The 14906-nt window shown below is 44.0% G+C and overlaps 1 protein-coding gene across 1 annotated transcript; it reads left to right on the forward strand.

Annotated features, from left to right (window-relative positions):
* The first annotated feature begins 302 nt into the window (after window positions 1–302).
* On the forward strand, window positions 303–14579 carry LOC117891236 (protein vestigial). The gene is made up of 8 exons (XM_034796582.1): window positions 303–1064; window positions 2556–3542; window positions 6913–7402; window positions 7984–8328; window positions 13181–13272; window positions 13505–13701; window positions 13788–13849; window positions 13913–14579. Exons 2-8 carry the CDS (start codon window positions 3447–3449, stop codon window positions 13960–13962), a joined length of 1332 nt encoding a protein of 443 aa, XP_034652473.1. The 5' UTR covers window positions 303–1064; window positions 2556–3446; the 3' UTR covers window positions 13963–14579.
* Window positions 14580–14906: the final 327 nt, after the last annotated feature.

The raw sequence follows: 14906 nt of genomic DNA on the forward strand, positions 1-14906 counted from the left end.
TCCATTTTATTTTCACACCGATGCGGGCATCGTTAGCTCAGACACCAAACATGCAGCAGCAGCAACAACAACAGCAACAACAGTAATAACCCTCAACACAATCAAAGGGGCGGGGCGTCCATGAATAGCTGCATGGCGAACAGCAGTTGTCACGCTCGCACACCCACCATTCCCGGCCACCGCGAGCGGGAGAGAGCACTTCCAAATGCCATTTTGTTTTCGACCTTCTCTTCGGCGCAGCAGCTGGCAACGCCGCAGCGCCTCAGCTAATGAGAACAGCTAAATCCAGTTTGTTTTGTATCTTCCGATTGAGCGGCAGCGGAGCTCGTGCCTCGTGATTCCTCTTATTCCTCCGATTCCTCCGATTCAACTCGATTCGATTCTCAGCTGCTGCCCGCCTGTCGCGTTTGCCCGACGTTTATCCGACGTGAAAATTAACAAGAAATGAAATAAACCCGAAAAGGAATCCCAGTGAGCGATTGCGGCAAGTGCAGTTCATTTTTAAGTGCAATTAAAATAGAGATTTCTCCGGATCCGTCAAGCTGAACGGATGCGGCTCGTCATGCCAAAGTCAAGCGTCAAACTAATGTATTGCCACTAGTGGCACAGTGTTCCCGTCGCTGTCATCGCCTGCCTGCGCCAAGAATTTATGGAATTTGGCATTTTGTGAATTTAGCGAAAGTATCTTCATTGAGTGCCCCAAGCAAATGTTTTTGCGTGCTATGTCGTCTCTCGGCTAGAAATAAAATGCACGAAAATCAACGCGAAAATCTCAAATATTCACGTGCGAATTCCCAGCGCTTATAATTTTAATTACTATTCAAATTAACGGCAAACAAAACCAAACGGCAAACGACCCCATAAAAGCATCAGTTTTAATCCACCCCATAATACATAAAATATAAATATAAAAGAAAACCCATGTCAGATTTGTGAATTTGTTAAATTTTTTACATTTTCCAAAAGTGCACCATAATACATAATTAATATCTTGGGAAATATTCAGTACATCGTGCGGTATTAAAAACCTGGAAAATCTTTGTGGATTATTCGACTTTCAATTGGTAAGTTTATCGGCGGAGAGGAGGGGCAACCTATCTATTACTAGTGTAATTGGAAGCCAATTGAATATGTATACCCTTGATTTCTGATTTGATTCCACTTCAATTGGAGTCGCGTAACAGGAGACATTTTGTTTTGTGTTTATGGTACATGATACACGTTCAATTATATTTCTATCATCGAATTGGTTTCACAATTCACATACCGTCGGTGGGATTTGGACTTCTTTCTTTAACACAGAGCTTCCCTCAGAAGATTTGTACACTTTAGTCAGATAATTTAAGGCGCAAAAACATGGCTTGCGTTTTCACTGTATCTAATTATTGACTGACAAGTTTTAGCCGACGGGAATTGTCCATGAATCGACCCAAGAAATATTAGGCATTATTAATAGCACACTTGTATTGCTACCTTTTTCTATTTATAATTTTAAATATCATTGGGTAGGGGATAGTACCTTTGGGGGTAAGGAAATACATATGTCTTTAAAGGGGACTTATTAGTTGAAACCCACTTCAGAGTCTGCGTTGTGGTTCTCGCTCCTTTAGGGATTGCCGACGCATGCTTTTTAAATGTTAGTGCATAATTTGTATAATTTTCAGTAGAACAAAGTAGTTTCTTGACGTGGATAAATAAATTCATAGAGAAATAAAGTGCAGAAATGCTTCGAACTATGGGTACTTTGACACATAACAAATAGACAAATATCTAACTTGCCTTCTTTGATACCCCTCTGCAGACACACATAAAGCACAGGTACAAGTGGTTTCAGGAAACTGTGTCTTAAAATGCAATCATGCAAATTCTCTGTGTGACGAGTGCCTCTTCTTGGAGCTCTGCTTAAATATGAATTGCGTAGGATTCATCCTTCTGCCGCATAATCACCAAAGAAAACATTGAAAAGGTCGAGTGCCGTTTCCTGAAATAGTTCTTTCCAATTTATTAGTAGACAAGATCTGAGTTAAGTTACCACAAGGGTATTGTTTATATTTTTAAAGTTAGCATTTTTAGTTTGCTTTCAACAGATGTAACACCGATGCTTACCATGCTTTTCATCCTTCTTGACGAAAATTGAAACCATGAGTAATCTATGGATAATCCTGTTAAATGATCTATTTTATTATTAGGTCGATTTACCTAAGCATCACACTAAATATAGTATTCGGAAGTTGGAGGAGTTCTTTTCATCATGTGTCATATTGTTCTGTTTTGGATTGTAATTATTTTACATAAGTAACACTTTTGCAGTTTTTAAACGCTTATTGGGTCATATCCTTTGTTGAAATAATTATTCTCAGAAGTGTTTTAATTTTGGGTTCAGCCATTACCTATGTATAATAAAAATCCAATGCATTAACCAAATGTTTAATATTAATGTACATAACGGATTTTCACAGCTTTACATGTATAAACTGTAGATTAATGCAAACTTGTAAGTTGGCTGCAATTAAGCAAATTGTTAACGCATTTTTCCACTCTTTTTCCCCCCACAGCATTTTCGCCGATGGTTCAACGGAAACGCGGATGAGAAGCAAAATTGGAGTTCCAACGCCGAAGGGAGTGACATGGAATGGCGTGGAGTGGTTGTGGCCGTGTAAAATAGAAAACAAACGCAGCAGCAATCAACAATCAACAGTCCACAATCCACAATGTGGAAATGATAATTGCAATTGCCTGGCGGAGCAAACAAAGCAAAAACCACTGAAGACCTGTGAGGGGGAGCACAAGGAAAGGCCAAGAAGATAGAAAATACTCACGAACGGGAACTCGCGAATTCAAAGGAAAAGAAAAAGACGTTTGTGAAAAAAGGAAAAGAAATAGTAATAGAAAGAGAGAGAGAAGAAAAAAAGCCAAATAGAAGAAAGAAAAAAAGAAACAAACAACAAAAGTTTGAACAAAAAAGACGAAAAGCAATTAAAGCTCTGGATACAAACGCGATGGTGTTTTACAATATGTAAATATAATTAGCCGAGCGGAGTTTTCATTCCTGGAATTTCGCCAGCCAACAACAAGACACGCCACCACCACCACCAACCACCGGGTCCGCCAGCTTTGAGTAGTCGAGAGCAGAGTAGGAGCCGGTTTTATAATAACACCAAGTTAGCTTTCCTCTCTCTTTAATCCCTCTGTGAGTTGACGAGCTTAACGGAAGCTCTTGCCGGGCCCAGAGGCCTAGGCGCAGCTTAAAGAAGATTACGAATCCGATTGTGATCGGTTTTCGATTCCAATTACGACCCGACCCTGACAATTGGTGATTCCAAATTCCAAATCAATTTCCACTCGTATCGGGACCAAAACTGTGATAACTCTGTGCGTGCATCGTGTACTGTGACTGTTAGTCGCTTGGTGTGTCGGTGTGTTGTGTTGCAATTGCGGTTGCGACAATGGCAGTGTCCTGTCCCGAAGTTATGTACGGTGCCTACTATCCATATCTGTACGGGCGCGCTGGACCAAGTCGTTCATTCTATCAGTATGAGAGGGTGAGTATTTTTTAAATATTACGACATATTAATTGAAGGAATATTTCATTTGTGATCAATTATATTAAATATTGATAGAAAAATGGTTCATAAATGTACAGTCTGTACAATGTATGTTGATTCTATCTTATAAATGGATTAATTAGCATGAACTTTTCAATGGAACATTCCGTTCGATCGCCAAGTTAGGAATAGATAAATCAACCCAGCCTAGGAAGAGTTCTCCATAGCTAAGGACTTGCCAAGTTCTGTTCTGTTTGATTGAAGATTAGCAAAAAAGGTACAATAAGGTTTCTCAATTGAACAATGAAAATAGTTTTTCAATTCCTTAAAATCTGTAGAATCGGAAGCACTAATTCAAAGAGAATGTTTGAAATTTCGGAAATTTAAATTGTTCTCTAAAGTATTTATGAATTCTAAAAATCTACAAAAAAATATTCAATTGGAATTTTCCAACTGCTTGCAGGAGCTAAAAAGAGAAGTGCCAAAAATCGTTCCCAATTGAACAATGAAAATTGTTTTTCTGTTCAAAATCTGTAGAATCGTAATCACTAATTGCAAATGAATGTTTGTTTATTAACTCTTCAAATCAACAATAAATATTCAATTGGAATTGTCCAGTTGCATGCAGAAGCTCACAAGAGCAGTTCCATTTGTTCGCTCCAAATGTTTACCCACTTTCAAACGCATCCTGCCGTCCAACGCTCAATCTGATTGATCTTCGGCCAAGCAACGAGGCTGCTCCACGACTTCAATCAATTTGTTTTGGGCCAGCTCGAACTGCATAATTAGAAGCTTCTAACAAATCATAAGAATTCACGCAGAACGCAAATCGATTTGGGACACCCGAAACAATAAAAATCCAACAGGCAGCCAACGAGTAAAAGAAAGGGAAACATTTCAAGGAATTCCTTTCGGTCAATGTGGGTCTTTGTTCGTATTTTTTTTTGCTAACATTGATTTCGAAGATTTCGCTGTGATTTCTGTGACAAGTACAGAAAAGTTCTCACGATGCCAGAAAGGGCTTCCTCAGATCGAAGTCTGGGGCCCAGGCGACTACTTGGGGTCTGAGCCCTGGTCAGGCCTATTGGCCAGTGTCTGGACGGACGCTGACGCGGACGCGGACGCGGAGTAGGTCTCGGATTGGGACTCTCTGTCGCTGGTTCACAAAGAAATTCTTGTGTCGCAAGTTCCAATTATACAAGGCCGCGGCACCAAATCGAAATTGGCCTTTTATGTAAGTAACCGATACGACACGATTCTGATTCTATGCTTTTGCATGCCCATAAAGAGTTGCCCATAAGAGATAAACCCGAGCCCTCAAGCTGGATTTTGTGTGCCAGGGTGTCGGTATGGGCCTGGGTCTCGGTCTGGGACGCTGCTCGGTACTGCAGCCACCAATCGCAGATTGAGTCAGCAGCTTGAAGCTGAGCTGGATGACCGGTTTATTTGGCTGTGGGCTACCCTACCCTCCAGTCTCCACAGCCGGACAACACAACGCACAATTTTGTCCTCCCGTCGACACTTTGTTCTCACTTACCCCCCGACTCCGACACCGAGTCCAACTCTTTTGGGGGCAGCTAAAACAAACAAAAACCTTGGCGATCTCGTTCCCGTTCTGTTAATTTATTGTGTGTATCGCCATTAGTTCTTGCCGATCGCTTTTGGTCACCATCACCATCCCCATCTCCATGCCCAGCTCCAGTCGCAGCCGCAGCCGCAGCTCCACAACCAACCCGATCCTGTTGCCTTTTGTCAACCGACACGGCTGCGATCTCAGATAACACACGCGAGAGACCCAAGGAACCCCGAAAAAGCTGAAAACAAAAACTCCACCTACCAGCCAACAACTGTTGTCGTTGCTTCGTCTCTGCTCTGGGTTCTGGGCTGCCTTTTTGGTGATTTATGCCGTGTGATCGGTGGGTTGAGCGCTCAGCATAATCGAAATATTGTTGCACCTAATAACAGGCGGTCATTGCAGCAGATACAGATACGCACTCTGTATCTGGATCTCTCCGTTGAGCATTGTTCTGCCTCGCCTCGCAGGCTACTGCACTTGGGGCACGGCATCCTCCGCTGCCCCACTTGGGCAATTTGGCGACGATCAGCCAGGGCCCGTTGCCGATTCGGCTGTCGTCGTTGATAGTGTTTGCCGATAAGGCGTAACGCATTGATTATGTGCTTAAGCCAGGTGACAGATTCAGATACACGATCTGAGGGGCATATTTGCTGTGTTCCAGTCATCGCTGCTCCCGGGATGTCTCAATTCGAATTGTATCTATTTCCAAGCCGCCAGCAAGTATTTCTGGTCTGCTTAGACTTCCGCTGAGTCAGCGCTTTCTTCTAATTAAGTTGAAAACTTTGGAAAACAAGTAACCAGCCGCAGCTCTGGTCTTTCTTAAAGGCATCAGACACTGCGATACACCCACTCCAGACACAGAGAGAGAGAGAGACACAGACACAGACACAGGCCCTTGGCTGCTGCACATAAATCAATGCCTCCGCTGGCTGTCAATGCCCCCGATGCACTCTTTTCAAATGGTTCGTGCCTGGTTAACCCATTATTAACCCTTAGACGCGATAATAATTGGCATGTGCCCCGTCTTTCCTTCCCGCTTGGATTGTAGTTTACAGTTAAATTTAGAAACATTTTCGGCAGCAAATGTAGCATGAAGGAAGGAAGGAAGGAAGGGGAACCCCCTATACCAAGGGGTTATATCGGCCACTTATGAGGAGGGCCTGGTGCCCGTGCCCCTAATGGGCTCATTAGACTGGGGACGGGGACGCGGACAGTGAAAGGTGCTGCTCGTAAATCGTTGCGAGCGCCGCATTATGTTTGACACTCCGCTAAGCTGGAAGATTGCGGCGTGATTATCGCCTTAGCCGTGACTCCACTCGGTCACCCAGCCCCCACCCGTTTTTCGGGCTGTGCGGCTGTGGTGCAACCTTGGATGACTCCGTGATAATATGCGCCATACGGTCGTAAATTTAATGGCCTCACTCGCATTTTCCATCAACATAAATATCCCTATTGTGTCATTTTCAATTTGCTGCAACGCGTCTCATAACTCATTACTTGCCACCTCTTACCTTAGACAGCCGTAGGTTTTGGACGCAGACACTCCGCACATTTGACTTTTGTAGAATACATGCAGGAAATTTGAGAACATTTGGAGTTTAAACTTAGGAACACATCGCAAGATTATTAAATTAAAAATTCTCTGCAAATTTCTGTATATTTCTGACATTTATTGGGCATTGTTCAATCCGGTATCCAAACAATGCAGAACTTTTATGTATTTATGGATTGTACATTCATTATCTCCTACTGACATCTCTCTCCCAATCTCTTTCTCTACCATGCTTGCAGTTCAATCAGGATTTGTACTCCTCGTCGGGCGTTAATTTGGCCGCCTCATCGAGTGCCTCTGGCAGCTCGCACTCCCCCTGCAGTCCCATTCTACCGCCCTCGGTGAGCGCCAATGCTGCTGCAGCGGCGGTTGCAGCCGCGGCGCACAACAGTGCAGCAGCGGCCGTTGCCGTGGCAGCGAATCAGGCGGGCACCTCCGGGCTGCAACTGGGCGTTGGAGTCGGTGGCTCTGGCGGTGGATTGCTGGGTAGCAATGTGCCCGGGAGTAGTAGTGTTGGCAGCGTCGGACTTGGCATGAGTCCGGGTCTGAGTGGAGCCGCCGGACACTCGCTGCACAGTCGGACGCACACGCATTCGCATTCGCATCCACATTCGCACCCGCAGACACAGACGCACACCCACTCACATCCGCACTCACACCCGCACCCGCATACGCACACGCATCAAACCAAAGAAGAGGATCTCAACGTGCCACGCAGCGAAGCTGAAGGTGAGTAGGCTCGGGAAACCCATTTTAATGGATGATTGATTCAGTGATACAGACAAAAAAGTGCAATTGGAGTGGGAAATAAAAGGGAAATATTGAGTAGAATCAATGTACAGTGTAAGCTTTCAAAAGCTCTGCCTAATCTCTCTCTCTCTCTCTCTCTCTTGAATAGTAACTGCCTGAGATTTCTTATACAATGCAGCTTAAAGTAATCTACAGTTTAGTTTCTGCCTCAAACTATTAGTCTATACAACTAATTTACTTTCTTTTATTGCTTTACCACAACCGAATCCAGGAAATTTCAAGCTTAAAATCGATCCTTCATTGCCGTTAACTAGACGGCCTTTTATTTTGTCATCGTCATTCATTCATAGAGAGTGAGAGAGAGAGTGAGCAACAGTGGATGCCAGTGTACACTCTCAGCTAATTAATTTACAAATTCTTTGAATTGCGGTCGGTCGGGCACTCACATTCCAAACCAGTTAACATTCGATAAATGATATCATATTTAATAATCCCGCACCCCTCACCATTATCCATTATCCGCAATGATTGTGAAATATTTCTCCAATTTCGATTTTCAGCACGTTTGGTGGGCTCCCAACAGCACCAGCATCACAACGAATCATCCTGCTCCTCCGGCCCGGATTCACCGCGCCACGTGCACGCGCACAGCCTCGCGCTGCATGGCGGCGGCGGCGGCGGGGCGCCAGTGGGTGCATCGTCGGCGGGCGGGACGGCCACGGGCGCCATACCCAAGGAACTGCCGACCCTGGATGCCCCACAGCCGGTCGGCGGCAATAGCCAGGGGCAAGCTCAGTATCTGTCGGCCACCTGCGTTGTATTCACCAACTACTCGGGCGACACGGCCAGCGTGGTCGATGAGCATTTCTCCCGCGCCCTCAACTACAACAACAAGGACACTAAAGGTAGGAGCACAAAGCATCCATCCAACTCCCAACTCTCACCACCCAACTCCAGCTCCGGCGCTCCCTCAGTGGGGAGCCCAGTAGCTCTGATCAAAAGAGCCGCTCGTGTCATGTACTTGTCTCGGCTGTCAGTTTGCGTGTTTGCCCCGATTTGCCGTATGTGAGTGGCGGCAGTGCCTCACTTTGCTCCCCCAATGGGGGCACTCGTGTATAATTAGGTGAAAAACACAGCAGCCGCAGCAGCAAAAATGGAGAAAAAGTCCAGCTAAGTTATTAAAATGTTCGCGGGAAATTTACGGCGGGCAAATTATGCCACTGGAATGTGGGAGGTAGGGCAAAAAAAGAGAGGCGAGAGATTTTAATCAGCCCACACAAGTGCTCTCTCGCTAATGTCAACTAACTGCGCTCTGCTCTCAACATCTACCACACAATTTCACAAATATTCAATTACTCTCGAGGACAGTGCAGAGTGAGAAAATTAGAAATGCAAAAATGTGTTATGCAGCTGTGATGGAGTGGATTAACTGCTCTCTCTTCATTGAGCTTTGCACTCATCTACCTAGAAGCTAGCTACCTGCTCGAAGCGACCGCAGCGCAAGCTTTGAGCGCATCATCATGCGTTTTTACAGTAATTTCACTACTGGAGTAGTCAAATTCGAGAGAGAGAGACAGAGGGAGATGTGTACAGTTGCGGCTACTCTCGCAATAAAATGAATATGATACGTAATAATAGAAAACAAAGATAGTGGGATTCCACAATTAAATATTTGTATTGAATGTAAGACATGTGCTGGGCAACAGTTGTGCTCTCTTTAAACCACTAAACCACTGTGTAACTTGCACTCAAACTTAATTGCTAATGCAAAAAGTGTGCTACTGTTGAACGGCCTATGGGTATAACACATTTTGAATGATGCTCAGGCAAGCTTGATGAGGTCAGGTGGCCTTTTACCGATGCATTCCACAGCACGCCTCAGGGATTTGTGTTGTTCGGTTGAATAAGTGAATTTTTGTGTAGAATTTGATTAAAAACTTATACGGTCTTCCCATTTCCATCCATCTTTTTCCTGCGAAAACTATTTTAAATATTTGAATTTATGCTGGCATATGCATACTCGGGGATAAAAGCAAAACAAAATCGAATCACTTTAAGAATCCACTCACTCGTACAGAGTCGTCGTGGTGCCCTGTCTCCTCCTCGGGATGGATGTCTGTGAATGTGATTGCGACGCAGAGGGAGGCAACCGAAACAGGCGCACAATAAAACATATAAATCAAGTTGCCACTTGCCACTCGCTTGTTCTTTCGATTTCAAAATTAATTACCTCCTTTAATGAAGATAAACGTTTCGTTTGTTCATGCCTGTCTGTTTTGCCTGTCCGTCTATCTTAAAAATACGATGCATACATACATATGTATGTACATATATGTATGTATGATACACGTATGTATGTACATATGTACCTACATGTACATACATTTGTCTCCTCTCTGTTTTTGCTTGTCGGCTTGTTTTTAATTTCTTTGCAATTTCCTTGAGGCAGATGTCAGTTGCAAAGCGAAGCTCGTCGTATTATTATCTTCCTTTTGGAACTCGCAATACTCGCATTGCCGCATCTATGTATTTCTGTGCTAATATATTTCCATTGCTCAATCAATCAATTATCTTCGCATTTGAATGCCGAGCAGGTGTCGGCAGTATCTATGCTAATGTGCTGTACGTGTTCCACCCACTTAACAGTTTTTCTCCATCTCCTTACCGTTTCTCCATCCCCCCAAATACGAACCGTTTGCGGTGTATTCCTTCGCCCACCGCCAATTGCTCTTAAACCTTGGATTTTATTGACTTTCTGTGGCTGCCATTCCAGCCCCACCGCACCACCGCCTCTACGACTTTCACTTTGATTCATTCAATTGCCGTTCGCCTTGCGATAATTGGGCAATTTCTTGTGCGTTTTTGGCTGCTAATGGGTAGTTTTTCTCAGTACAAAATTTAAAACAAATTCAGAGCATTTCATGCGTGAAATAATCTAAGAAGGGCATAATTTTGGGTATTAAATGTTGTAATAAAACAATTGTATTTAAATTTCATGGATGTCAAAAATAGCAACAAAAACCACAAGGCTAACCATTTTCGTGAGCTTAGGACATATTTTGCATTGCTGTGAAATTTGGCAGATCGCTAGAGAATATTGTGCATACACATGTGGCCTATGAATTTGAAATCGTGCAAAATGAAAGCTGAAAATTAAGAATTAATTTCTGCCATTTTGTCGACCATCTTTTGGCTAATCGATGACTACTTCCGTTGCAGCTTTGGCTACAATCGATATCGTTAATCGATGCAGAATAATTCGTAACTTCTTATCGCACTTCTACCCCTGCTCTTGGCATTTGCATGCCCATTGTGTGCATTGTGCACAGTGGCACACATTGCCGTTTATAGATGGTCCCTTAAATAAAATTCAAGTTGTTAAATATACATGCAACAATATATGTACATATAAACAATGTTTACTTTTTACGCTGATTTCACATTTGCTTTTGTTTTCACTTCTGTCGCTTTTAGACGTTTCATGTCGAGTCGCGGCTGCTTAATGGTATTTAAAGTTCATTTTGGTCATTTGTCTATTTGGGCACACACACGCACACACACACACCGCTGGCCATTTGCATTTGTACTTTTCAAACTATTCAGCATTTATATAGATTTTTTTGTTGTTGATCGCAATGTGCTGCTGCTGCTACGCTGTATATATATGTATATAAGTTTACAGATACATATGTATGCATGTGTATGTATATGTACTATGTATCTGGTTGGAATGTGCTATGAAATGTCGCCGGAATGCGATGCGGTCGATGTTGCTGCTGGTGCTGGTGCTGCTGTTGGTGCTGCGGTTTGTCTGGCGGTGGCAATGCCGAATGCCGCATAGATTCCTCATTACGATTTTAAAATGCATTTCAATTAACTGCTCTCCGCACACACCCTGCCACTGCCACACGGCCGGCACACCACACGTACGGGCGAAAGAGACAAAGACAGAGCCACAGATGAGAAGAGATAGTGAGACTGAGTGGCACGCTTGCACTTTTCTCTGCTTCTCTCTCTCTTTCTGGTTTGGCTTTTCGTTTCGCGTATCGCTCTTAAAAATACACTCGATTCATCTGCTCCCTTTCGGTGCAGGTCTCTTGTGCTGTGTGCTACGAGGAGTATTTAATTAGATGCCTCAAGAATTCGATTTAAAATTCCTTGGCACCCGCTGCAGCAGGAGAACCACAACCAGAAAAAGACTCAGAAGCAGCCGCAGAAACAGAACAGAAACAGAACAGATACAAATGCAGATACAGATACAAAAACCGATACAGAAACAGAGACCCAAAGACCGTGCTGAGGTCACATAGCTATTTCGCTTTGGCTGGCTGTCTTCTAGGACAATATTTTGCTCTCTTTTCAACTCTGTGGCCATCTCTGTCTGTTCATCGTTGGCGATCGAACCTTATCGGGCCATAAATTTGCTGGCCGTGTGGCTGCTGGTGACTTCATTAGGATAAAGGTGAAAGGTGAAAGAGTAGGCAAGGAATCCAGGCAGCCAAGCTGCGGCTTTCGCTTTTGAAGATGAAAGTAAAAGATTCACCAAAACTGTGGTCTGAGACGCTGAGACTCTGAGACTCTGAGACTAAGACTGTGCCAGAGGCAGAGCCAGAGGCATATATAGCTGAAATATCTTTAGCAGTTTGCTTGTTTGCACATTAATGGGAATTCCTTGGTTTCAGCTGAGCGAGTGAGTGAATGGCAACAGCGTTTGTGAGGCCTGATGACGACTTCTGGCAAGGGAGTCGCTATCGAATCGGTGGCATGGCATGGAGCAGGAGGTTCGGAGGCACGCGGCATCGAGCCGCATCATCAGCATGCATGGCACACTCACAGACGTGCCGGCCAGAGTTGTCGACTCGCGACGGCATCGATGCACAAACATTACACATCCACATCCACATCCTTCAGTGCAGCCAACACAATCCACACTGCGGCACAGCCCAGACTCCTCTCCACTCCACTCCACTCCACTCGATTCCTCCTCCAGTTGTTGTATATTTTTCTCTCGAATTGAGTTTGGAATGTTGTCAACGCAAATGCGCCTATGCAAGTTTTTGGTATCAGGCTCCCTCAATTGCAGTCCTTGCCTGCTGCTCCCCTGCTACCCTCCTCGGCTGCTATTTTGGGCCTGTGGCCTGGGGACCCAGAGGGAGCTCCATTACACATAATGGAGATGTCTTTCTTCTGCCTGGCTGTCCCTGGCTGCCGCTGCTGTTGCCGCTGCATTTGCTGTTGCGGCTGCTGGCGTCGTGCGATTTCATAAACGCGTAGATTTACAACCATTTAATACAAGTGATGATCCTGAACAACAACGCGACAACGACAACGACAATGAACGACAACCGAAAACATTCCGCTCAGTTATTTGCAACAAGCCGTGGCGCCGTCATCGAGGCGAGGAAGCTGGCAACCAATCCCGGAATCCCCTCAAGAATTGCCTTGGGCCTAGGCTGCTGCTGCTGCCACTTCTTTTGTCGCACTTTGCCAGTTAATCATTCCGGCAAGTGAATGGAAATTGCACCAAGAGAACACCACTTGAAAGTCTAGTGGAAAACGGGTTTCAGATTTAGGATTCTTTTAGCTCTAGAGAAATAAATGAGGAATTAAGGACAAGAAACGGGTGTTATTATTCTCTTTTTTGCTCAAATGTAAACACAAATAACTCTTCTAATAATTCTAGTTTAATCAGCCTCGAGTTAACTTATTGCTTATAAAATATTCCTACATATGTGTCCCTCGTTTCATGTCTTACAGAGAGCCAGAGCCCCATGTCGACGCGCAACTTCCCACCATCGTTCTGGAACAGCAATTACGTGCACCCCATACCCGCGCCCACACATCCTCAGGTAAGCCACCCGAACAATGCGGGGTCCAGCTTCAGGTCTAGGTCCGAGCTGAAGCCGAAGCCTAAGCCGAAACAGAAACCGAAACCGATTAACTGCAATACGTGATGCAATTACAGCTTCAAGGGCGCTCCGAAGCTCCTCTGTGCTGCATTGTCTCTAAATAAGTTGTAATTCGATCTCCATTTACCATTTACCATTTACCATCTCCGCTATCCTTATTTCCCTGCCATAGGTCGACTTGTATGGCACGGCGACGGACACTGGCTATGCCACAGATCCATGGGTGCCGCATGCAGCGGCAGCCCACTACGGTTCCTATGCACATGCAGCGCATGCGCACGCAGCCCACGCACACGCCTACCACCACAACATGGCCCAATACGGTAGCCTGCTCAGGCTGCCACAGCAGTACGCGAGCCACGGTTCAAGGTGCGACACACACCCACCCACCATTCCCCTCATCCTCATCGGTGCCTAACTCTCTGCCTCGATCTTTTTCCCACAACTCTTTGCAGACTTCACCACGACCAGCCGACGGCCCATGCCCTGGAGTACTCGAGCTATCCCACAATGGCAGGTGAGTGGATCGAAAGAGGAAGCGCCTCGACCAAGTAGAGTAATTCCCCTTCACTCTCTGCAGGTCTGGAGGCACAAGTGCAGGAAACGTCAAAGGATCTGTACTGGTTCTAGGTAGAACCGCAGAACCAACGACCACAAAAATGTATAAACTCCGATGGAGGGAAAATCAAACTCTCAAGATATTAAGGCTTGGGGGAAGAGCCTCAGTCGGTTACTGGAATCGCTTCTTAAGCAGCCTGCAGTCTGTGTTTCTGTGTGAGCAAAACAATACAACAGAATAACGAAATTTAATTTTAATTTTACCCGTAATGTTTAACGTTTAACTTAATTCGTACACACACACACACACACACAAATTGTAAACAATTTTTCGCGCATTAAGCACTAGGATTTTTCAGAGTAATTTTTGTTTTTGTAAGTTTAGCATCCCATATCAGCAAGTTAGAGCATACATATACATAAATATAATGCATATACACTCTATACATAAATAAAATAAATATACAAATACTTATACATATAAATCTATATATATATACATATATGGGTGTGCATTGGCACTCGTTGAGCCTGCGTTGATACATTTAATAATCGACATTTCTTGTATAGTTAACGCGAACCTTAAAAATACACTTAAAGCCACACAAAACCACAAAGAGTTTAGAGTTTATTTTGTTTAAAAACAATTCAATTTTTGCAATTTCAAACAAATTAGGTTAAATTCAAAACTGGAAAACAGCAAAAACAAAACAAAAAAAAACAAATCAAGCAAAAAATGCAATAAAAAGAGATAATAAAATAAAAGAAATCAAAACTAAATTTGAATACAATCATAGAATAAAGTTTGTTTCAATTGTTGAATCTGCCCCCCATGGTTATTTATTTAATTGGGGTCTGTGCTGGGTGGTAAGTATCCAATAAAAAGATTTTCATGGATTTCTTTCAGTCAGGAGTCAAGACACCACTGCCATCCCACCCAAGCAACTAAGCTCACAGCTGTTGGCTAATGATTTGATTCGGATTGAGCCACGAATTCAAATCAGATAGGAATCATA

Source organism: Drosophila subobscura, chromosome E, assembly GCF_008121235.1.
Source record: "Drosophila subobscura isolate 14011-0131.10 chromosome E, UCBerk_Dsub_1.0, whole genome shotgun sequence".
Lineage (NCBI taxonomy): Eukaryota > Metazoa > Arthropoda > Insecta > Diptera > Drosophilidae > Drosophila > Drosophila subobscura.